Source organism: Psammomys obesus, unplaced genomic scaffold (assembly GCF_907164565.1).
Source record: "Psammomys obesus unplaced genomic scaffold, mPsaObe1.curated_primary_1811, whole genome shotgun sequence".
In the NCBI taxonomy this organism is placed as follows: domain Eukaryota; kingdom Metazoa; phylum Chordata; class Mammalia; order Rodentia; family Muridae; genus Psammomys; species Psammomys obesus.
The window spans coordinates 9,747,373-9,771,435 of NW_026596073.1; the positions used below are offsets into that span (position 1 = coordinate 9,747,373).

General features: G+C 37.4%; 1 protein-coding gene across 3 annotated transcripts in view; it reads left to right on the forward strand.

Annotated features, from left to right (window-relative positions):
* The first annotated feature begins 507 nt into the window (after positions 1 to 507).
* The window catches only part of Zfc3h1 (zinc finger C3H1-type containing), a 62,018-nt gene continuing 38,462 nt past the window's right edge, over positions 508 to 24,063 (forward strand). For all 3 annotated transcript variants that reach the window (XR_008722285.1, XR_008722286.1, XM_055625923.1), the window contains exons 1-7: positions 508 to 1,148; positions 5,496 to 5,912; positions 13,667 to 13,731; positions 16,309 to 16,507; positions 17,465 to 17,688; positions 20,685 to 20,805; positions 23,352 to 23,449. Coding sequence is in view for 1 of the 3 variants with exons in the window: in XM_055625923.1 (XP_055481898.1) it covers positions 554 to 1,148; positions 5,496 to 5,912; positions 13,667 to 13,731; positions 16,309 to 16,507; positions 17,465 to 17,688; positions 20,685 to 20,805; positions 23,352 to 23,449 (1,719 nt within the window). In the remaining 2 variants the exon portion in view is untranslated. The remainder of the gene's footprint in view (positions 1,149 to 5,495; positions 5,913 to 13,666; positions 13,732 to 16,308; positions 16,508 to 17,464; positions 17,689 to 20,684; positions 20,806 to 23,351; positions 23,450 to 24,063) is intronic.

A 24,063-nucleotide genomic window follows, 5' to 3' on the forward strand; every position in this document is an offset into this window, starting at 1 on the left:
GTATACTGCGTCTAAGGTTGGGGCGCCTTAGCAATGAGAAGATGGTAGGTGTCTTTCCCAACAACTAATTACTCTGAAAATCAGGTCTGCGACTGACGAGCAGGCCCGCTACCCGGGGACACTGACGCTGCCATCACAGACAGGGTGCCAGGGACAGTTACAGTTGCGGTCGGTGACCAAGGGCGAAGTCTTGCGCAAGAGGAAACTACAAACCCCAGCGCGCACCGCGGCGCGCTTCTGGTTACCGCGAGACTTGGAAGTCCTCTTCCGGCGTGCCGCAGGAAATGACGATCGGGACACAGCCTCCTTCCACGGCGCCTTTCTCGCGAGGCGGAAGAGCAGCAAGGGGGCGCTAGGAGAGGGAACTGGCTAGCGGCGGTCCGGCGAGAGAGATCTGGGGTGCGGGGAAGTTGGGGAGCAGAACCTGCTAGGCGTCCGAGCACGGGAAGGCCGCGCCTGCCGGGCCCGTTAGGACAGAGGAGGAAGGGGAAGGCAGCTGTCGGGCAGTCCCCGGACAGAGGGTTCAGGGAGTGTGGACAGCGCTGCTCCCCGGATGGCGACGGCAGATACTTCGACCCCGGCCTCTAGCGGCCTCTCACCGAAGGAGGAAGGGGAGCTTGAAGATGGGGAGATCAGCGACGACGATAACAACAGCCGGAGCCGGAGCAGCAGCACCAGCAGTAGCGGCGGGGGGCTGTTACCGTACCCGCGGCGGAGGCCTCCCCACCCGACCCGGGGCGGTGGATCCGGGGGAGGCGGCGGCTCCTCGTCGTCCTCGTCCTCTTCACAGCAGCAGCTGAGGAATTTCTCACGCTCGCGGCACCCGTCGGAGCGGGGCCACCTCAGGGGACACAGCAGCTACCGACCCAAAGAACCGTTCCGGACTCATCCGCCCCCGGTGCGGATGCCTTCGGGCTCCCTGTCGGAAAGCAACCCCCGGCCGTCGTTCTGGGAGCGGAGCCACATAGCTTTGGACCGATTCCGCTTTCGAGGCAGGCCTTACCGGGGTGGGAGTCGCTGGAGTCGGGGGCGAGGAGTGGGTGAGCGAGGAGGCAAGCCGGGGTGCCGACCTCCTCTAGGAGGAGGAGCGGGATCCGGATTCGGCAGCAGTCAGAGCTGGCGAGAGCCCTCTCCACCTCGCAAGAGCTGTATCCTTAACGTGGCGGTCTGCCCTGGGTGTGTCGCTGGAGCTCCCCTCGGCGTCATTGCTAGGTCCCCGAGTTTAACTTTTCAGAACCACTCATTTGTCACTGTTCGCCGGCAGACGTCCGGTGCCACACACCACCGCTATTTTCTTAGATTGTTTTATTGGGTGTATGGTTTTTTGAGCATGAGCGAGTCATGGATTCGGGTCAGCTAGGGAAATAGAATACAGTCTAGGTTTTTAACAGTACACCAGCAGCCTAAATTTCATAAATACTTGTTTTTTTGTTGTTCTTTTGCTTGAACCAGAATTTCGTATTTAATAGGAAATCGACTTAGATTATTAGAAAACATCTTGAGAAATACTGACTTTGCCTCCTGACTTTAGAATTCGTAATGTTTTCCTCTGTAATTTTACCGGTCTTGTGTTTTTTTTTTTTCTCTTAACCTTCTAGAGTTATTCGTTCCGATTGCTGCCCATTAGAAGTGTTAGTGTATGTTCGTACAAGAGCGTGTGTGTCTGCACGCGCGCGCATATGTGGATCCTTTATATGTACCCAATTTATCCTAATTCAGATCTTTTAAATTCATAGGTAGTTTGCAAAGCTATGTGTATTAAGTTCACTTTCCTGTGTTCACTTTTTGGCTTTATAACTGTGCTGCTGACATGTAGGTCAGGAAGGTAAACTTACTAGCACTTTCATTTTAGTGTATTAGAAAGGGAGGGATGTGTAGAGCATGGAATAGTGGGGAAGAAAAATAGCTAATTTCCTAATTTTTTTTCCCCTCTAACCTTATTATCCGTTGTCTTTAACATTACCAATTTTCCTCGAGCTTTATGCTAAGAAATGGAGCGTCCAAAGATTTCCTGTTTTATGATGGGTTTATACACCCGACTTTTACTGTTTAAAATAGTTTAGTAGCACTAAGCGCTTTCATTACTAGCTGTAATTCTTATGATGTTATGATGGTTTAATGTATTAATTTTCTGTAAAATTTACATCTGACATTTGATTGGAAGATACTAAAATATATTTGTATGGAGACCTTTAGGCCAGATTTGCTTTTTCTGGATGTCGTGATATTAAGTTGGCAAGGAATATTTAAAGAAACAACAGATTTTGGTTCCTGAGTCCTGTCTATCACCCGACCTTGGTTTAGAAGCATCTCAGGATTGTTTTGGAGAAAAATCACAGGTAGGTAACCTTTTAAAAGACGGTGACATTTCTTTCATGAAGATTAGAAGACCTTTGCCCATTATTACTTGCAAACATGAGCCATCCATGGATATTTCTGCTTTCTGTATTAATAAACCAAGAATGTTTAAATACATATAAACATGTTTTTTTTTTAAGGTTACATAAATGAGACTTGTAATTTGTGTTGGTGAAACAAATGAAAATAGAGTTTAGTAAAAAAAAAAAAAATCACATAAATTTGAGGACAAAAGTCCTATGGCAATTCAAAGGTTTTCTTGGTTTACTCTGCATTAGAAAGGTGTCGGTGATTATCCTTGCCTCCCGCCAGCCTTTACCTTTTTGTCTGTTCATTTGTTACTACTTGGGGATTATGCCATATATTCATATTTGTATGTACTTACTGCAAAAAGAGAAGATAAATATCCATTGTGCTTATGTGATTTTTATTTCTCTGACAGCTTGTCAGAATCAGCTGTCTTGCAGATTGTTTTTTTAGATACTGCACTTAATTTGAGAACAAGCTGGGTTTGATTCTCTGCATTATTGTTCTTATGAAATATCAGTAAACCACCCTAACATCAGTCTCCTGTTGATAACTACCATTTTAAACTTTGAAATCAGATGAGAGTTAACATAATTAGCACAGTGGCTTAGATTAGTAAAGTCATCTCATCTTCATTTTTGGTTGCAGCTATGGTTTAAAAGTCATTTTAAAATCATTCTGTCTTAGCTGGGTGCAGCACATGCTTTTAATCTTAGGTAGAGGCAAGTGCATTTCTGTGAGTTTGGGGCCAGCCTGGTCCACAAATCAAGTTCCAGGACAGCTAGGACTGTTACACAGAGAAACTCTTGTCTTGAAAAACTCTCCTAAAAAAAAAAAGAAAAAAGAAAAAAAAAATCACCTTCTCTGTCTCTCCTTTCTCTTTTTGGTACTGAGTATTGAACCCAAGGCTCTACTACTGAAAGTATGTCACTGGCTGATTTAAAATTTTGCCTGGAGAAAGGATCTTGCAAAGTGCTCCCAATTCTGTCTCAGCCTGTAGGCATTTGGCACCATACTCAAACCAAATGCAGTTTTTTTTTTTCTTTTCTTTTGTCTTTTTTTTTTTTTAAGATTTACTTTTATTAATTTTAGTTACGTATGTGTGTGTAAGCATATATTCACATGAGTGCCCCAGGAAATCAGGGATGTCAGATTCCCCAGGGCTTGAGTTACAAGGCCTGCTGACCTGGGTGCTGGTAATCAAACTCGGGTCCTTCAACAGTATGCACACACAACAGCAGAGCCATCCTCTCTATCCCAAACAGTTCTTAGATTATTTTTCCTTCTACCACTGAGCAATATACTGTATTGGCAAGTGGTACATAAAAATAGTTAGTAGTAACACCCTGAAAAACTTTAGAATTAGATTGGGTAAGCAGGTATTGATTTGATCCTTATTATGCTGTAGAAGTGGGAAGGATTCTGTTTGATAGTTAATGACCTAACTAAATTGATTTTACTCATTTTCGGTTGTTAGGTTACTTTTTGTTACTGAATTTATTCCCTTTGCAGATGTCTGCAATGTCTTTAGTATTTATTTGGTTTTTATTACTATAGTTGTACCTAGGTGGTTCACCTGGAATATAGATAATGGCACTTATGCACATTGAATGCATAAGTGGACAGGGAGAATAAATAATTCTGGCTTCACCTAGGAGGTGTGTTGAATTGGGGTCAGGTTGAAGAACAGAAGCCTAGATACAAAGCTGCATAAATTGTGTTGAGCAGGAAAAAGGTAAGATTGGAAAGGTAAGCACAGGTCACATAATAAAGGCATTCATTTTGAGGACTTTGGCTCTAATGAGAATTAAAGGGAATGATTTGAAGTTTTATAACCTAAAAGATTATTTTGGCAGCAGCATGGGCGTGGCTTGTGGACGATAGAAAACCCAAAACACCTTATCAATTCAGATTCCTCTCATGGGCAGTAAAACAGTGGGAGTACGTTAGAATGTTTTCAAATGAAAAAAAGACTGAATTCTGTCGACTGCAGATAGAACACCATTTCAAGAGTTGAAGAAAAAGGAGTTAGGAAATATTAACCAATGTAGATAAATGAGACATGAGAGGTACAGAAGCTGAGACAACAGTGGCGTACAGTGTTACATGCTGCAGAGAGATCAGGTAAAATCAAGTTTGAACATAATAGTCTGTAAACTTAGATAAGCTTCTGTTGAATTAATAAAACCAGTTGGAGTCCATTTGGTGGGATGGTAGAAATATATTGAAAAGCTATTATTTTAAGAAGCTTGACTGAAAGCTTGAGAAAAGCAGAGATTTACTACAATAGTTTTAACGGGAGAACTATTGCTTTTAAGTTAATATATGGTCATGATTGGTTGTCAGGAGTTTGAAAGTATTTGATGGCTCTTTCATTATTAAACAGAGAAGACCTGTTATGTTTAAAATAAGTGAAAATACAAATGGTTTATTGAAACTTCATGTTTCTTAATTTGCAGAATGAAATTCATATCATATTTATGAATGTTTGAAATTAGAAAATACATTTTGAGTACCCTTTAAATTGTTATTTTTTGTTACATGGCTTTTATGTTAATTGTACATGTGTCAGATTTAGCAAAGTTGTGAATTCTCAATTTGTTATGTATTAGTTCTTAAATAAGAAATGTTTCTTTTATAAATTACTAATTGTCAGTGTTCATTTCTTATTTCTTACTTTTTAAAATTTGAAATGAGAAGAAACTAATAAAGAGAAGATTCCTTCCTGATTATCAGAAGTGTAAATTGTCAACATCTGTGACACTTTCTCCCCCTTCCTTCAGAGAGCATCCTTAACATCCATTCACTTTGGGTTTTCCTCATACTTACAGAAGGAAAGATGCTACAACCTAACTGGGTGGACTACCTGTGGATTCAACTGGTAATTTCTGACACTAATGATTTTGTAAGTGGACTGTTGGTATGGATGTTAAATTGCAATATGGGCACATAAGCAGGCATTAGCAACACATGTATTAAATGGAATTTAGTAATTTAAAAATATTTCATCTTGAAAAATTAAGGGAGAAAAATTCATCTATAACTTAAGTATTTTTTAAAAATTTAACTGGAAATTTTTTGGAAACTGGTTTCCTTAATATGCTGTTCAGCCAAAAGTTTTGGAAGATCTCCGTCAAGAAAACAGAATCATTCATCTAAAAGTGAGAACTGTGGGGAAGAAACTTTTGAAGATCTGCTTTTAAAGTACAAGCAAATCCAACTGGAATTAGAGTGCATCAATAAGGATGAGAAACTAGCTCTGAGCAGCAAAGAAGAGAGTGCACAGGAAGACCCTAAAGCATTGCATTTAGAGGACCAAACAAGCACTGATAATGTCAGTATTGCAAAAGACCCAAGTAAAGAAGTTGTTCCTGAGGAGAAGATGAAAGTCAAAACATTTCAGGCATTTGAATTAAAACCACTCAGGCAAAAACTGACTTTACCAGGGGATAAGAACCGGGTGAAAAGAGTGAAAGATGGAACAAAGCAGCTATCCTTGAAATCCAGTACTACAGATGATAGCCAAGGTAATGGAATTATGATTGGAGTTAGATTTTAATGTATTTAAGTTTTGTTAAAGGCTGTTTAGTTAAAAATTTTTATCTGTACTTCAATTAAGAATGCCATTTTTCTGTAAATTCTTTTTTACTTTTATTATAGGTCTTATTATTACTTAATAATTTTCATTTACTAAGTACTTTGGTTGAGGCCTCGGTCTCAGTCTGTAGTCCAGCCTGCCCTGGAACTTGCTGTATAGAGGTTCATGCCTAGAATTTGTAATCCATCTGCCTCAGCTTCCTGAGTATTGGGATTACAAGTGTGTCTGTCACCATTTCTGACTTCTGCCAGTCTTTATTTTATTTTTGGCGTTGTCTGCTTGCTATCCAGTACTTGAACATGTGTTGGATATAAGTGAAAATAGTGGGCATCTTTGCTTCATAATAAAAGGAAGTTTCCCATTAAGCATGATGTTTCAGTGTTTTGTAGATTTGTAAGTTTTTAAGGTTTATTAGGTACAGAAAGTTTTCTTCCTTATTCCTAGTCTAATAAAAGTTTTAAAATTGTGAATAGATATTGAAGTTTAGTCATGTTTTTCATCATTGATGAGTTTTTGGTTTCTCTTATTTAATACTACAAGTTATATCAATTGATTTTGTAGTGCCTAAGCTGTCTTTTTAAGCTAGGTGTGGTGGTGCACGCCTTTAGCGCAGCACTGGGGAGGCAGGGGCACATAGATCTCTGTGAGTTTGAGGTCAGCCTAGTCTACAAAGGGTAGCCAGGGCTACACACATAGAAACCCTGTCTTGAAAAACAAAAAAACAAAACAAACCAACCCCCACCCACCAAAAATCAAACCAAAACCAAAACCCTGATGTTTTATGCCTGAAATAGTTTGTATATGTTTTTTAAAATCCCTGTTTAGTGTTTTCTTTATTAACATAATTTTTTATGCAGTAAAAACATACTCTTTTTAGCATATAGTTTCTCTAAATTTTGACTAATGTAGACAGTTGAGTAACTACTAATCATCACCAGCCATTACAATTAAGATACATGCCTCTTTATTTTTAATGATATTTTTCTTGTATGTGTGTATCATGTATGTTTGTCACTAGCAGACTTGTAGGACAAGCACTTTACTTACTGAACTCAATCTTGTTATCCCTATTCCTTTAATACTTATGGGTCTCTAATCTTTAGTCCATCTGGTGACCACTGATCTGCCCCCAGGATTTCCCAGAGTAACATAAATGGTATCATTCAGTTTATTTGTGTATGTATTTACTTTTTGCTGGTACTGAGGGTTGAACCTATGGCCTCACACATGCTAAGCAAGCATTTTATTGCTGAGATTCTCAACTCTTACTTTCTGTTTTGTAATAGAAATAGGCAGGGTCTCACTAAGTTGCTCAAGATAGCCTTGACTATGATGATTTTGCTTCCACCCTGCAAGTCACTGGGATTACAGGTTGGTACTACCAGCCCTGCCCTCTGATTCTAGACTGTTTGTTGTTTGTTTGTTTTTTTTTTGTTTTTTTTCTCTCTTAGCACACTGTTTGAAATTCATCCATGTAGTTTTATATATCATTAACTCATTTTTTAAATTGCTGAGTAGTATTCTCATGTATGACCCTATAGTAGTTTATGCATATGGCAGAGGGATGTTTGTATTTTAATATAAAGGTTGACTAGTAGTTCATCTATGCTTCTAACCGTAATACTCCCCGCCTGTTTTCTTTGCCAAATTTTAATGTAAGGTTAAGATACCCATAAAATGAATTGAGATGGTTTCCTGGTTGTTTTCTTCTATGGAGTAATTTAAGATTAGAATCATACCTGGAATATGTAGTGGGTTTTTCCGGTAAAAGTGCCTGAGTTTAGATGGAAGTTTTGTTTGTTTGTTTTCTGGGATTTTTTTTGATTCATGTTGCATTGGAGATTGAACCCAGGGCTTGGCATATGCTAGAAAAACATTGTACAACTGAGCTATGCCTGATAAGGACAGCATTTGTGTGTGCCTATGAGTGTGTATCAAACAGCATATGAAGCAAGTGCTTTGACAGCATGCTGGATCCCCAGTTTGTATTTTCCTTTTTGCTTTAAGTAGTTTCAAGTTGGGAAGTATGACAGTAATTATTTTTTAAACTATTAGACTGAATATGTATGTGTGTGTCTGCATGTACACATGAGCACTGTAGTACATAGGTGGAACTCAGAGGACAACTTGTGAAGTCATTTCTCTCTTTCTACATTTATGTGTTCTGGGGACTGAACTGAGATTGCCAGGCCTGTGGAGCAAGTACAGTGCCCAATGAGCCATCACCGTGTTCTCAAGCTCTTTACAAGACATCTCCCCCCTGAATTAGAATTCCATGTTGGTTATTTTCACCAGACTGAAGATAGTTTTGGCATATATTGTTGATTTTGAAAAACCAGCTATCAGTCTTAAGGATAGTTAATTTGAAGGTAATATAGCTTTCTTTAATCGTTTGAAAAAAAAAAATCCCACTTTTGTGCTTGATAGTATATAGTTTAGTTACAGCTTAGTGTTGATTGTAGATTTCTTTTTATTGCTCAACTTGGGATTTGTTGTGCTTCTTGTTTGTGAATTTGATCTTTCATTAGTTCTGGAAAAAATACTGAATATCTATTTACATTCTATGCTAACATCTGAATTTAGAATTTTTGGAATATATAGCATATATAGATATATGCTATAATAAATCATTTCACTGTATTTTTCATGTTTCTTAGTAATACATAGAACTCAGCTGCATAAATTCTGGAAAACTTTCTGTTGCTGTATCTTTCATTTTATGTATTCTCTTTTCAGCTTTGTCTGATTGATCTGCTTTAAGGCCATCTATTGAGTCTTCAGTTTCAATTTCAGTTTTTGTTTTAATATTCCATCTTTGTTTCTTACATTGTTTTACATTTCTGTCATAATTTCAAGTTATTTTTTCTTTTTTTCCCCAAGTTGTGTGCCATGTAGCCCTGTCTGGTCTCAAATTCTGTTTTGGTTGAGTCTGACTTTGAACTCCTGATTCTCCTGTCTCTGCCTTAATAGGCTTCCCACATACCAGGCTCAGCTTTCTGGGATCAGTTTTTATATTTGAAGTTTTCAAGGCCACTCATTGATATGAATTTGTAAATCAGAATGATGACTGCTTTTGATTCCGTATTCTAAAGGTTGTTCTTTTTCTTTCTAATAAGGTAGAAATTTACTTATAATTTTTGTCAAGTATTACATTGTAGGATAAAGAATATATAGAAAAGACTGTCATAAAGTTAGAGTTATGTGTGAATGCTTGCAGTAATTCCTATGAACGATTATATATGACAGACTGGTGTCTTTGGAAGAAAAATTGAAGGAAATCAAAAACCAAAAAGTACCTAATATGCTTATCTGAGTCTATCAGTTATATACATAAGTGTTTCTGCATGTGTACCCTGCCCTTTCCTTTGCTCAAGAAGATTCTGCTGCTGAATGCCTTTTTTTCATAGTTCTCAATGATTCTTTTACATCTTCATATTTTTCATATTATTTACATGTGAATTTGTTTTTATTTGAGATAATAGAACTCAATTCCATCTGTTTACTTCCTTATAAACATACTAACCTTACTAATTTTCATTTTAATTCTTCCACACAGAGGAAGCAAAGATCCCCTTCTTGTATGTGACTGCTTTGTTTTATATGGCCTGCTCCTTCTCTCCGGTTTATATTGCTTTATTTTTAACTGCTTTCACTTATGGAGGTACTTGGGAAAAAATTGAGATGTTTTATCTTGAAATTTAGTCCTCACCCTTTTATCTTTAACCATTTACCATTAATTTCTCTCAAGCGTTTGTCTTCTTTTCAGTGAGATTTCAGGAAAGGCTAGATTGTACCTCCTCAGTATTTAAATTCCCATTTCTCTATGAATCCAATACAGTTTCTACCCCAGAACAGAAACTGCCGTGTTAAAGCTACACTCGACTAGGTTCTACACAATCCAGTTGATGAATTCAGTGGCTCTTTTTCACATTTTATTTTATTTTTTAAAATTTATTTTTATTATTTATACAACATTCCGCCTGGACACCAGATCTTACTATAGATGGTTATGAGCCACCATGTGCTTGCTGGGAATTGAGTTCAGGACCTTTGGAAGAACAGCAGGTGTTCTCAACCTCTGAGCCATCTTTCTAGCCCCCTTTTCACATTTTATTTGAGTACTTGATTCCAGGCTCTTCAAAGTGTTAATTAACCAAAAAACTGTTTATGCCTCCATAGGTTTGCTTTTATTTTTACTTATTTTTTGGTACCTTTTTTTTTTTTTTTTTTTTTTTTTTTCTGCCTACGCTTGTCTCTAATTACTAGGTTTAAGCAATCATCCCTCTTGAGAATCTGGCTCTATAGATGTACAGTACTGCACCCTAATGGTGACTGTGGCATCAGAAGCTTGCATTTTAGAAGGAAAGAGCAAACATGATGAGCAAATTAGCTATCATGAAAGAAGTATTAGCAGGCTAAACAGGAAGGGAGTAGGATGAGTGGTTGAAGGTTAGTAAGTTGTTCAATGTAGTGTTCAATTTGAAGGTGTTATTTAAAAAATTTGCAGACTTTAAGAAAGGACAAATGAATGATTGGAAGAAGAAATTTCTGAGCAGAAAAACATTGATTTTAAAGACAGGCTAGCATCACCTGTCAGCTTATAGAAATTCAAACTATTTGGCCTTTCACAAGATTTAGTGAATTGTGAGCTCTGGAAGTAGACTCAGAGGCCTGTTTGTAGCCAGCCTCTCTCTGTTAGTTTCTCATATGCCCTAAAGTTAGAGAATCTCTGCACTGGAATAATGACCCTAACTGCAGATGGATTCCTGGCATACTTGAGAATAACAAGATGACATCTTACTAAGGAAGAAGGCATGAGTATTGGAGGGGAGACTAGAGATGGTGTGTGGAGGCACATCATCTAGAATCTTGCAAAAACTTCAAGTTCTGAATCAAGTGGGAAGGCAACGCTTAAAAGGTTTAAGTCAAAGACCCAACTTCTGTTTTCAAGAGTTTTCTTCTGCTTGCAGTGTGGAGAATATTTCATAGTAAAGAGAAATTTGGGAGTTCCTGTAATATATAATTCTAACCCAGCCCCTGGGATCTTAACAAGCAGCTGTAGCTAGCTGTCCTGTAACTCACTCTATAGACCAGGCCTCTGCCTTTTGAGTACTGGGATTAATTGTATATACTACCATACTGGCCTCCTCCTTCCTTCCTCCCTCCCTCCCTCCCTCCCCCTTCCTTTGTCTTCTTTAAGAATACTTTTCCATCTGGGTGGTGGTACATGCCTTAAATCCCAGCACTTGTTTTCCATTGTGCTCAGAAGATACATTCTAATAGGTATTTGCTTCTGTGCTACATTAAAGGAGGTTTTGCACTTTCTACAGAAGCAGGAGATCTTAACTCTTAGATGTCTCATGGCCAGGTGAAACTTAGAATGCTCGTGTAGGAGAAAAATCTAGTGCTTTCTGTACTTATTGGAAGGCTGTGGGTTTTTCTTGTTTGTTTTGTTGTTTAGCTTGTTTAGTTTTGTTTAGTTTTTTTTGGTTGTTGTTACTTTGACATGTGATTGATTTTTATTGTGCAGGTACATGTGTCTTATTTTATTGAGACAGGGTTTCATCAAAAAGCTCTGACTGGCCTGGTACTTGCTATATAGACCAAGGGTGGCCTTGATCTACCAGCTCCTGCCTCCCAAGTGCTGGGATTAAATATGTGGTAAATGAAAAAAAGATAGTGATCTCAGGAAATAGTAGTGCGTATTTTACATATTAAATGAGTTTTAAAAAATGCCCTGTACTGTAATGAATATTTCACTTAACTTTGAAAAAGACTGGAAGTGTGTTTGTGCAAGTCACAAGATATGCAGTGTTTAGCATGAAGTAAGTAGAACAAGGAGTGTTACTTGAAATACAATGGTGAGCTGTAGCACCAGGTGTGAACAGCATGGGTCATAACACATGAGATTCCAATATTTTAGAAGGATGTGGCTGTGTGTTCCTATGTGACTTAGATTATTTGGTCACAGTTTTATATACTTTCTGTTTTTATATATTCTCTGTTTCTTTGAGATGATAATCATGCATAGGTAAATGTGCAGTTTTTGTTAGGCTAAAATTACTTCTTCCCTCTCCACCCCCCCCCCTTTTTTTTTTTTTTTGCTTCTGTACTGAGGATAGACACAACACAAGTTAGACATGTGATCTAAAGCACTTAATTATACTCCCAGCTTTCAACACATTCTAATACATCATTCATTTTATAATGAATAAGCCGTTTTTGCTTTCCACTTCTCTGTATCAAGACTGAGCTCAGGGCCTTCCACATGCTGAGTAAGTTGTCTACCACTGAGCTATACTTCCGCCTCCCCCCCCCCACTTTTTTTTCTTGTTGTTTGAAATAGGATCTCACTGAGTTGTCCAGGTTGTCTTTGAACTCACTTTTCACTTTGTAGTTCAGGCAGGGCTTGCATGTTGTGATCCTCTTGCCACAGTAGCTGGGTCACCTGGTCTGACTAGAATTTTTTTTTTTTTTTTTTAAGTCTTAGTTGAGAAGGAATCTGCCTCAGATTTGATGACTACCCTCTATTTTATCTGTGGTGCTTCAGTAATTGCTCTCTGTTTATTGAACAAGTTGCATATTTTTCACCAGGTAGTACACCTGTGCAACCAAGTTAGGGTGTTTTGAACACTAACAGGTTTGGTATTTTGGAAGAAAACCAAACCATAAAATACTAGGCTTGAAATTTAAACCTGCAACTTCAGTTGTGTCACCTTGAAAGATTTCTGAGTTTTAATTTCATTAGCTGAAGACTCTGTCTCAGGACGACTGTAGTAATTAGTGCTGTTACTATATGATCTGTAAAACTCATGTATTAGATAATGTGTACCGTTGGATAAGTTTGGGTCCAAAGCTAAAAATCTGAAAACACTTGGAATGAATTCAAGTTTGTTGCTACATAAACTGTTCATGCTTGTGTTCTCCTAAATAAATGGCCAGTTATATAACGCATAAACCTGTAGTCTAAATATCAGGTTTGTTCTTTATTTTAATTGTAATCCGTTTGTCATTGTGGTTTCTCTATTTAGTAATGAAGGTTTATTTTGTTTATCTATTCCATAAGTTCTGTTCCTATTCTAAATAATTATTTTTAGTTAGAAAGCTATTTTATCAAATTGTCTTTTTTAATACTTGAGTCATTTGCCTGATAGTTTTTAGAATGAGGCTGGTGTTATAAGCTTTGTCAGATGCATATTCTCATTCTCTCTCCCTCTGTGTGTGTGTGTGTGTGTGTATGTGTGTTGGCAAGAGATGAATTTTGGATGTTCTTTAACTTTTTTGAGATAGGGCCTCATTGGGACCTGGGGCTCAGTCATGCTGGCCGGCTGGCTAGTGAGTCCCAGCCATCCACCTTGTCTCCATCTCTTCAGTGCTGAGATTACAAATGCAAGCCACCACTCTCGGCTTTTTATGTAGTCTGGAGATCAAACCTGGGTTCTCATACTTGTGTGGCTGCTGTTTTATGGACTGAGCTATTTCTTCAGTTCTTCATTCTCTTTAATTTGTATAATTATATTTATATAATAAAAGAATAATATTCTTTACTTTTGATTGGGGTCATGAAAACAAGGCAATAATATTGACACCCTTTAAAATAATTCCTGATTTTATATAGTGTTACTTCCGTTTTAATTGTGGCTATATTTTAGAATATTCAAAAGATGCTATTTTATTTTAAAGGATTAGAAGATAAAGAACAAAATTTAACAAGAAGAATTAGTACTTCAGATATTCTATCTGAAAAGGTAAGCTGCTGCTTTGTGGGATTATCTCTCCATGACCTGTACTTGCACTGCTGTAGTCTGTACTTTTGGCTTTACTTATTTTAGAGACTTGACCTCATTATGTAGCTCTGGCTGGTCTCAAACTTGCCTTTGTTTCCCGGTTGCTGGGCTGGTGGGTGCTACCATGCATAATTTGTAGTCTATTATTTTAAAATTTTTGCTGTGACCGTATTTAGACATTCTGGAGAGTTGTCTTAGAGTTTCTTTCCACTGAAGCCTGTAAACTACTATTAACTTGATGTGTAATTCATTATAGGTAATCTTTTTGTTTATTGTTTTTGAAACTTTTAATTTTTACAGAGTTTATTTTCCAGTTTTGCTGTATGTGTTTCATCTTACATGGGATGTTTTGGAATTAGGTAGATCTTGATCTGGAGTCATATTTTAACTCCGTACTAACTGAAAGAACTGCTAGCTGAGTGAGTTCTTTGGCCTTGGTGTTCCTCTACTTTATTTAAAATGAGTGTAATGTCATGTGTTCTCTAGGTTGTTGTGAGGCTTTAATAGAATAAAGTACAGAAGTATCAAACATTGTTTAATATGTGATACATATGGAGTAACTTAAGCCTTTTCTTTTCATAGATCTGCAGTATTTGCAATTTCTTCTATTGTGATTTCAGTTTGTTGTTATGAGTAAACTGAAATGATTCAAAGAGTCTAGGAAAGATGGTCCTGAATTTAGGAAGGATAATGTGACAATGAACACACACTCATAAATATTTGTTTTTTAATATCCTCACAGTAATCATATGAAGTAAGTTGACATTATGTATGTTTTGTAGATGAAGTAAGATACATTTTGATAGGTTAAGTGACTTGCCTAATTTACATAGGAATTAGATGTCAGAGCAAGAACTGAATGAGGTCCTCTGACTCCTATTTCAGTGATCTTGGTTTTTGCGTAGCTACTTTAAGGACCATATAGTTGTATGACAGAATTGTTAATATTAATTTCATTCCAAGGGGAGTAGTTGCATAAAGTAATCTCAGTGAAAAAAAAACATTTTGGTAAAATCTAAATCTGTATTTCCAGTATAACTGCACTATTCAGAACCTGAAATGTGGGCTGGAGAAATGGCTCAGCAGTTAAGAGTTGTTGTTATTTTTCTAGAGGACCCAAGTTTAGTTCTTAACACCTATATTGGGCACCTCACAACCACCTGTAACTCCAGCTTCAAGGGATCTGACACTCTTCTGGCTTTTGAGGGCATCCTCATACAATATTTAGAATCCAGTATGGTAGTATAGGCTTGTAATTTCAACAGTAGGAGATTGAGTCCAGAAGGATTGTGAATTCAAGGCTAACCTGAAACAAACATTCATGTCTAACTTGGGCTACATAATGAGCTGAGACAAACAAACAGATGTAATGATGTTTACTTGTAGTTTTCAACAGTGGAAGGGTAAATACTAAGCTGAAGTCATTAATTAGTATCACTTTTTTCTTAATACTTACAAATAAAAATAATTGGAGTTTAAGAAAATATAATTATACAATACAATTAGACAAAGTTATGTGAGTCTTTTAATGTATTGGAATATGAAACCATTCTTCTGCCTCTTCATAACTTTAAAAGAATTCTCCAATCTGAACACTTAAAGAACTTCTGCTTAGAATAGCTTGTTATTTTCAGTTACATATCTGGAAGTGTGTAGAGTTGGCTAATTTTCTAAAGCTAGTTCAGGGTATAATTAGTAGGAATAAGAAGTTCTGGTGAGCTGTTCTAGAATGATCAGAAAGACAAGATTTTTGATGTTTTCATTATAAAGAAAAAATAAAGACATAATAAGATCTGATTTAAATGTTATAGTATAGACACACATTGAAACAGCCAAGTACCCATCAGTTTGCATATTGTTCATATATCAGTTAACATTTGAAAGGTAGAGTGAAAAAAAGTTGGGAAGTTACTTTAGTTAGAAAACTTTTCTCAAACATGTGCTTTTAAGATAATCCTATTTTAATTTCTTTGAAAAAAAAGTGGGTATTCAAAACATTTGAAATATTCAGTGAACACTCATACTTAGAACATAAAATATTCCAATGCAAACTAATGAGTACGTCCTTTTTCATCTGCAATAACATTAAAAAGTTAACATTGTCCTTGGTATTATAACATTGTCCTTGGTATTCTTTTTTTGTACTGCAGTCAGATAAGTTACTTCACTCTTCATTGCCCTGGCTTCTTGCTGTTGTCCACTTCAATCTTTCAAGTTTGCGTAGCCTCTTAAATGTTGTCCAACTCTTAATTTTCCTCGTTTGCTTTCATCTCAGCATATTTACATACAAACCAATAATTTCTACCAAGCCATCTTCTGTTTGTGTTGTAAGAATTAAATTAGTCTTGGTTTATAGAAGGTAAATGAATTTTCCTTATTTTATCCATATTTTCATTTAAATATTTGTTTTTATACTAACTTTAAATTTTCATTAAGTTGGTGAAAGATTCAAGTTGGCAAAATGTTTAAAGTTAAGTAATAGAAAAAAAAAGTTAAGTAATAGAATTTAAAAATTGTAAATTTTTTTCTCTTTTAAAGAAACTTGGTGAAGATGAAGAGGAACTATCTGAATTACAACTTCGTCTTTTGGCCCTTCAGTCAGCTAGTAAGAAATGGCAACAGAAAGAACAGCAGGTGATGAAAGAAAGCAAAGAAAAACTGACCAAGACCAAAACTGTACAGCAGAAGGCCAAAACCAGCACAAAAGCGCATTCAGCCAAGAAAGTTAACACCACAGGTGATCATTTCTCTTCAGTTATTTGTCTTGTAGTTTCTAGTTTTTAATTCAAAGATTTGTTTTTAAAAAAGAAAATTACTCTAAAAAAAAACCAAAACAAACAGAAAAACCCAAACCAAAAATTGAAAGTCAAAACAAACATTAAAAAAAAAGAAAAAAAGAAAACTAATAACACAAACAATGTAAAACAAAACAAAAAAAATCTTCCCCCAAACAAAAAATTGTACAAAACAACACGGAGTCTGTTTTTTGTATGCTAACTACTCTTGGTCATGGAGTCTAGGCACTTGGAGTGTGTAATGAGAACATAAAGTTGGACAGGGAGGTGGGTAGATCAGAGAGGGGAAAGAATATTATGAAATGTATTAAATTTTTTAAAATAATTTATTTAATTTATCTTTTATGTACATTGTGAAGGTGTCAGATTCCTTGGAACTGGGGTTACAGACAGTAGTGAACTGCCGTGTGGGTGCTGGGAATTGAACCCAGGTCCTTTGGAAGAGCAGACACAGTGCTTTTAACCACTGAGCCATCTCTCCAGCCCTTAATTTTTTTTTTTTAAATTAAAACATTTTATTTTATGTGTATGAGTATTTTGCTGAATCACGTCATGTCTGGTGCCTGCGGAGGCCAAAAAAGGGAATGAGATCCCCTGGAGCTGGAGTTACAGATGGTTGTGAGCTGGGAATTGAACCTGGATCTTCTTGCTCTTAACTTCTAAGCCATCTCACCAGTCATATAATTTGGGGAGTTTTGAATTTGGGAAATTGCGGAGTCCTAAATTGGCTGATAATCCTGTTATAAATAGAATTTAGGGAGGACCAATAACATATGTGTATATTAGTTGTATATTAGTATATGCTATTGATATGAAAATACTGTTTAAGTCTCTTTTCATTTAAAAAGTTTTAACTTTTAGTTACTAGATAACTGACATTCTGTGTTTTTCATGGGAAGCTAAACAAGCATTACGGAAACAGCAGACGAAGGCGTGGAAGAAACTCCAGCAACAGAAAGAACAGGAGAGACAGAAAGAAGAGGACCAGCGGAAACAGGCAGAAGAAGAAGAGAGGAGGAAAAGAGAAGAAGAAATCAGAAAAATCAGAGACCTTTCAAATCAGGAAGAACAGTACAATCGATTCATGAAATTGGTTGGTGGGAAGAGAAGATCAAGAAGTAAAGTAAGGAATGTAGAGCAGTCACATCAAAATGTGCAGAAATCATGAAAATTACATTCATGCATTCATTCATTTTTTTTGAGGGTCAGTACATGGGTACCACAGTGTGCATGTGGAGACTAAAGGGCAACTTCCAGGGTCAGCTCTCCTACTACATGGTCCTGGTGACTGAACTCCGGTCATGTGCTTGGTAGGCAGTAAGGGCCTTTATCACTGAGCCATCTACTTGGCCCAGAATGTTTGTGTTTAAGAGTCTTATTATTATTTTATTATTATTTAGTATTTCATTGTGTAAATGTACCACAATTTCTGTATCCATTCCTCTGTTGAGGGACATCTAGGTTGTTTCCAGCTTCTGGCTATTATGAATAGAGCTGCTGTGAACATGGTTGTGCAAATGTCCTTGTGTCCTTGAGCATCTTTTGGATATATGCCTAGGAGTGGCATAGCTGGATCTTGAGGTAGCACTATTTCTAATTTTCTGAGAAAGCGCCAGATTGATATCCAAAGTGGTTGTACAAGTTTACATTCCCACAAGCAATGGAGGAGGGTTCCCCTTTCTCCACATCCTCTCCAGCATGTATTGTCACTTGAGTTTTTGATCTTAGCCATTCTGATGGGTGTAAGGTGAAATCTCAGGGTTGAGAAGAATGATACCCCAACCAAGGACAATGCATGGAGAGGTCCTAATACCCCAGCTCAGATGTAGCCTATAGACTTAGTCTCCAAGTGAGGTCCCTAGTAAGGAGAGTAGGGACTTTTTTTGGCGTGAGCTTAGTGGCAGGCTCTCTGATCGCCTTCCCCTTGCGGGGTACATCCTTGCCAGGCCACAGAGGAAGACAGTGCAACCACTCCTGATGAGACCTGATAGGCTAGGGTCAGATAGAACGGGAGGAGGTCCTCCCCTATCAGTGGACTAGGGGAGAGTGGGATTGGGAGGAGATGAGGGAAGGGGCCACAGGCAGGATACAAATTGAATACATTGTAATAAATGATAATAAAAAAAGGAAAATAAAAATAGAAAAATATTTCAAAGATCTAATCAACTAAGGAAAACTGTAAATACTTTGTGTTTTAGAGCTTGTATATATAGAGCTTTTTTCTTTGTATGTGAGAGAATGTGTGTTGTGTGCACATGGCATGCTCACTGTTTCAGGTGCATGTAGAGGACACAGATTGAGGTCAGTATGTGCTCTTCAAACACTTCTCCACTTTATGTCCCCCCCACCCCACCAAGACAGTGTTTCTCTGTGTAGCCCTGGCTGTCCTGGAACTCACTCTGTACTCCAGGCTGGCCTAGAACTCAGAGATCTGCCTGCCTCTGCCTCCTGAGTGCTGGGATTAAAAGCGTGCACCACCACCACTACCACCATCACTACCGGGCCACTTAATGTTTTTTAGACAGAGTCTCACTGAATCTGGAGTTTACTGTTTAATCTAGAGTTTGCTGGCTGTCCATCTGCCAGTTCCTGTTCCCAAGTGCTAGGTTTACAAGTGCTTACCACTGGGTCTGGCTTTTTACTTGGGTCCTGTAGATCCAAACTCAGATCTTCACGTGTGAATAGGAAACCTTTACCCACTAAGTCCCTTCCATTAGTCCTATAAATAATTTTGGGAGTGAAAGTAAGATATAATTGGGAACAAATCCTCACAGTTGTAGATTAGAAGAAATGGAAAGTTTGAAACTTTAACAAAGGCCATTATTTCAGCTGGGCCTGGCACTGTACTCCGTCATTTCAGCTGCTTGGGAGGCTAAGGTGGGAAGATCACACATCCTGGTAGCTTAGTGGGACACTGTCTCAAATTAGAAAGTTTCAAAGAAGCCCCGACCTCACTCTGCTTTAAGCATTTTGATCATCTTCTATTTAGAAAAAATATTTTTCTATTTAGAAAAATTACAGCAAGGTTCTAATATGAAAATGGCTGTTTCTTGTGGAGCAGCGTGGATTAGTGTTTTATTGTTTACTATACAGAGTGAGAAATGCGGAGAAAAATTGGTATGTACTAATTTGTAGTGTACTAAGTCATTCTATAATAATGACTTCATTGCCCCTGGCTATTTTGTAGTTAGACTTACCATGTGTTGAGCATTGTTTTATGTTATTGACATTAGCCGAGTGAACCATTTACCCTCATAGGTGCTTTCAGGAGCTGAGAGAGCTAATATTTGACCTGGTACACCAGTGATGATATCATGAGAATACTAACTAAATGTAGAGACTTAAACAGTAAGAGTTTTTTTTAAGGAGAGAGTCAAGGGGGAGCTTCCTTTAGGCAAGGATTATAGTTATTTATAATTTAAGACTTATACAGTAGAATAGTTGTTCAGAGATTAAGTATTGTATTATTCGTATATTATCATCTCTGCATAGGTTTCTTGGTTTTTGTTATAAACTCTGTGAGTAAAAAAATAAGGTAAATCATACCACATACACATGTCAATCAAGTCTGTGGTTTTCCAATACTGTTGATTATAACTAAAATGTTCTTGACTTTACTGTGTGTGTCCTCTTACATGCGTACCTGATGCCTGTGAAGACTAGAGGAGAACATTGGATCCTCTATAACTAGAGTGATAGGGTTCTGAGCTACCATATAGGTACTGGAAATTGCCCAGTGCTCTTAGCCACTGAGCCATTTCTCCAGGTCCTACTTATAAAAATATATATATATATATATATAGTCTCATATCATAATTGTGATGCTAAAATGACCATTTTCCTTCTAGTTTCATGCCTAAACAATAACTGTTAGAAGGATTTTGTAATTGGTTTTTGATTTTTAGAGGAATCCCAATTACTTAGTAGTGGCTTAGTCAATGGGGTGGGGATTCATCTGTGTGGACAATACATGGCTGTCATAGAAACTTTGCAGGCTTGATGCCATTGATACGTTTCATAGTATAATAATTTTGGGTATTTGTCCATAAAAGATAATTAGCATCTCTTTTGTGATAAGTAGCCCAACAATAGCTAAGAAAATGTTTGTTGTATTCTTAGTCTTCAGATCCTGACCTGAGGCGATCTTTAGAAAAGCAGCCTGATAGTGGAGGAGGCATTTATCAATATGATAACTATGAAGAAGTTGCTATGGACACAGATAGTGAAACCAGTTCTCCAGGTAGGATCTAAAACTTTGGAACGATTTTATAATCACAATTAAGCTGCTCAAAACCTTGGAAGAAATGTACATTAATGAACTTGAGATTTACTGATAGGTTTTATACAATACTGTAAAAACTTAGAGTAAACCTCTGATTTATAGTTTTAACCTTTATTTTCAATTGTGTTTTCTCAAGAGAGGCTTTACATTATTAAAGCTTTTTCCAACTCTGTTGAGTAATTTGATCTAAAATATGAAGATTGTGGAATTGTGTCATGAGTGCTGGGATTAAACCTGTGAGCTACCATACCCAGCTCAGGCAGGTTATTTTTTTTTTTTAATTAATTACAGTTTATTCACTTTGTATCCCCCCTGTAGCTCCCTTCCTTCTCCCCTCCTAATTCTACCCCTCCTCCCTCTTCCCTATCCATGACCCTCCCTGAGTCCACTGATAAGGGAGGTCCTCCTCCCCTTCCCTCCGATCCTAGTCTGTCAGGTCTCATCAGGAGTGGCTGCGTTGTCTTCCTCTGTGGCCTGGAAGGGTGGTCCTCTCTCAGGGGGAGGTGATCAAAGAGCAGGCCAATCAGTTCCTGTCAGAGACAGTCCCTGTTCCCATTACTATGTAACCCGCTTGGACACTGAAATGCCGTGGACTATACCTCTGTGCAGGGGTTCCAGGCCACCTCCGTCAGTGGTCCTTGGCTGGAGTATCAGTCCAAAAGTGCCCAAACTGTTTGGATCTGTTGCTCTCCTTGTGGAGCTCCTGTCTCTCCAGGTCTTACTATCTCCCACTTCTTTCTTAAGATTCCCTGCACTCTTCCCAAAGTTTGGCTATGAGTCTCAGCATCTGTCAGGTGGTTTTTGTGATACTCAGATGTGATTGGCTATGAGAGACTTATTGTCTTACTAATTTTAAACACCTGCACCTGAGGCAGGACAATACTACGTTTGGTATTTGAGAAGCTGGAGGACTTAAGGGATCAGATGACCCATATTACTTCTCCATGTGGTCATGTTGTGAGACCAAATCAAAACTAAGACTCCAGTTCCATGGATGTAGACTAGAGAAAAAACAGAATTATATAACATGTGATGTTTATCAAGTGTTCAGTTTTAGGATATTATTTTAGCTGATATTAATCTTACATTATGTTTTTGACAGTTAAAAGAAAGGTTGGTCTGTAGTTTTATTTTCAGGCACTTGGAGATGATTCATTGGATTAACAACATTATTAACTCCCCATAATCTGTAAAATAACTTAACGCATGCTTTTAAATCATTTTTAAAAAGTTTTATAGAGAAAGACATACTTGGTGCTTTGTCACATTTTAACTTCTTTATAGTCTTAGGGATTTATTGTATCACGTGTGTTTGTCTTCCTCTTCCCCCCCCCCCCCCCCCCGTCTCCTTCTGTCTTTGCTCTTAGGTTTCTGAGATATTGTACAGGTATTCCTTAAACTTCTTGGGCAGCCCAGGCTGTTCTTGAAACTGATTCTTCTCTATTTGTCAAGTACTGAGACTACAGGCATGTTTATCACATCTGGCTGATACTCATATTTTTAAGAAAGAACAGTGTGATTAAGGTTAACATGTACAGGCTACACAGAGAAACCCTGTCTTGAAAAACCAAAAGGAAAAGAAAAATATACTCAGAATTTAGGCTTTGAATCAGCAGTATGAAAGGCAGATGTCTCTGTATTGACTTGTGAAACGACTAGGAAAAGAAAACATAGGCTAAACTGTGAAAAAATTTTATTGGTTACATATAGTATATAGTCCTCATTCATATGTATATAGTCCTCACTGTTAGTATCATTTCAAATTTTTAAAATCATGTCCTTATTTTCTGTAGGTGCATATTAAGGGAAGAATGAAGTCATACTGTTCTGCTCACCGCAGGCACTTTTTGAAGGATTTTTAAATAATTTATTTCATCATTTTGTGAAAATTATGTTTTAAAAAAGTGTGCTCTATTCTCTGTTAGCACTATTAGGCTTACTACCTAATAGTGAAGTGGTAGGAAGATGTCTCTTTGTTTCGTTCGAGACCGTTTCCCTTTGTAGCCCAGCTGGCTTCAGACTGGTCATCCTCCTGTCTTAACCTACTGAACCTTGGGATTGATTATTGGCATATGTTACAGTGCCTAACAAAAAGTGAATTTTCAGGAATTAAATGTTAGCTTAAAGGGAACATTTAGCTTTATGATGTGAGAACAATTTTATATGGTTAGAGTAGGATGCATGGGGTTTAAGATTTTTTTTAAATTAATTACAGTTTATTCACTTTGTATCCCCCCTGTAGCTCCCTCCCTTCTCCCCTCCTAATTCCACCCTTCCTCCCTCTTCCCTACCCATGAGCCTCCCCGAGTCCACTGATAAGGGAGGTCCTCCTCCCCTTCCCTCCGATCCTAGTCTATTAGGTCTCATCAGGAGTGGCTGCAAACTTATGAAGTCTAATTTGCACTCTGCCTAGGTATTTGTCTCCTCAAGCGTGTATACTTACTATGTACCTGTTGAAACATTTTACTAAACTTCTGTTTAATTTTTTTTTTTCTTCCAAACAGCACCTTCTCCAGTACAACCACCATTTTTCTCTGAATGTTCATTGGGTTATTTTTCTTCAGCACCATCTGTTTCTTTGCCTCCACCAGCTCAGGTTTCAGTAAGTAAAAACTGAATGTGATTTCAAAGAAGATTACTATGTATCTTCTATTTTTTTTTTTTTTTTTTGAAAACTGACACAAATTGCTTGGTTTTAAGAGTGCTGAAAAATCGTAATCACTAGAATTAATAGCTAGATATATGCAGAATTAAGCAGTTGTTTAACTATCCACTTGGTAGTTTTTTGAAACCAAAGCTCATTTTAATTTTATATTTTAATTTTATATTGGTTTTAGTTCTTTCTTTTCTTTGCCTCTCAAATAATTGCTACTCAGAAAATTTATTCCAAAGCAGAATAAAAATTGTAATTGTTGATTTTATTTTATTGGTTTCTTTTCTTTTTTTTTTTTTGTTTGTTTTTTGTTTTTTGAGATGGGGTCTATAGCCCTGGGTGTTCTAGAACTCATGATAAGAGTGGCCTCAAGCTCACAGAGAGCCCCTGCTACTACTTCCCAAGTACTAGGATTAAAGGCATGCCCTGAAATTTTTTTAAATAAATTAAGATTTAAATAGGGTCCTTACTCTTCTTTGGGTAACCAGTTACTTTTAACTTGGAAATCAAGCAAAAGAAGTATATTACTATAGAAATTAAGCCATTTTTATTTACTTTTTAAA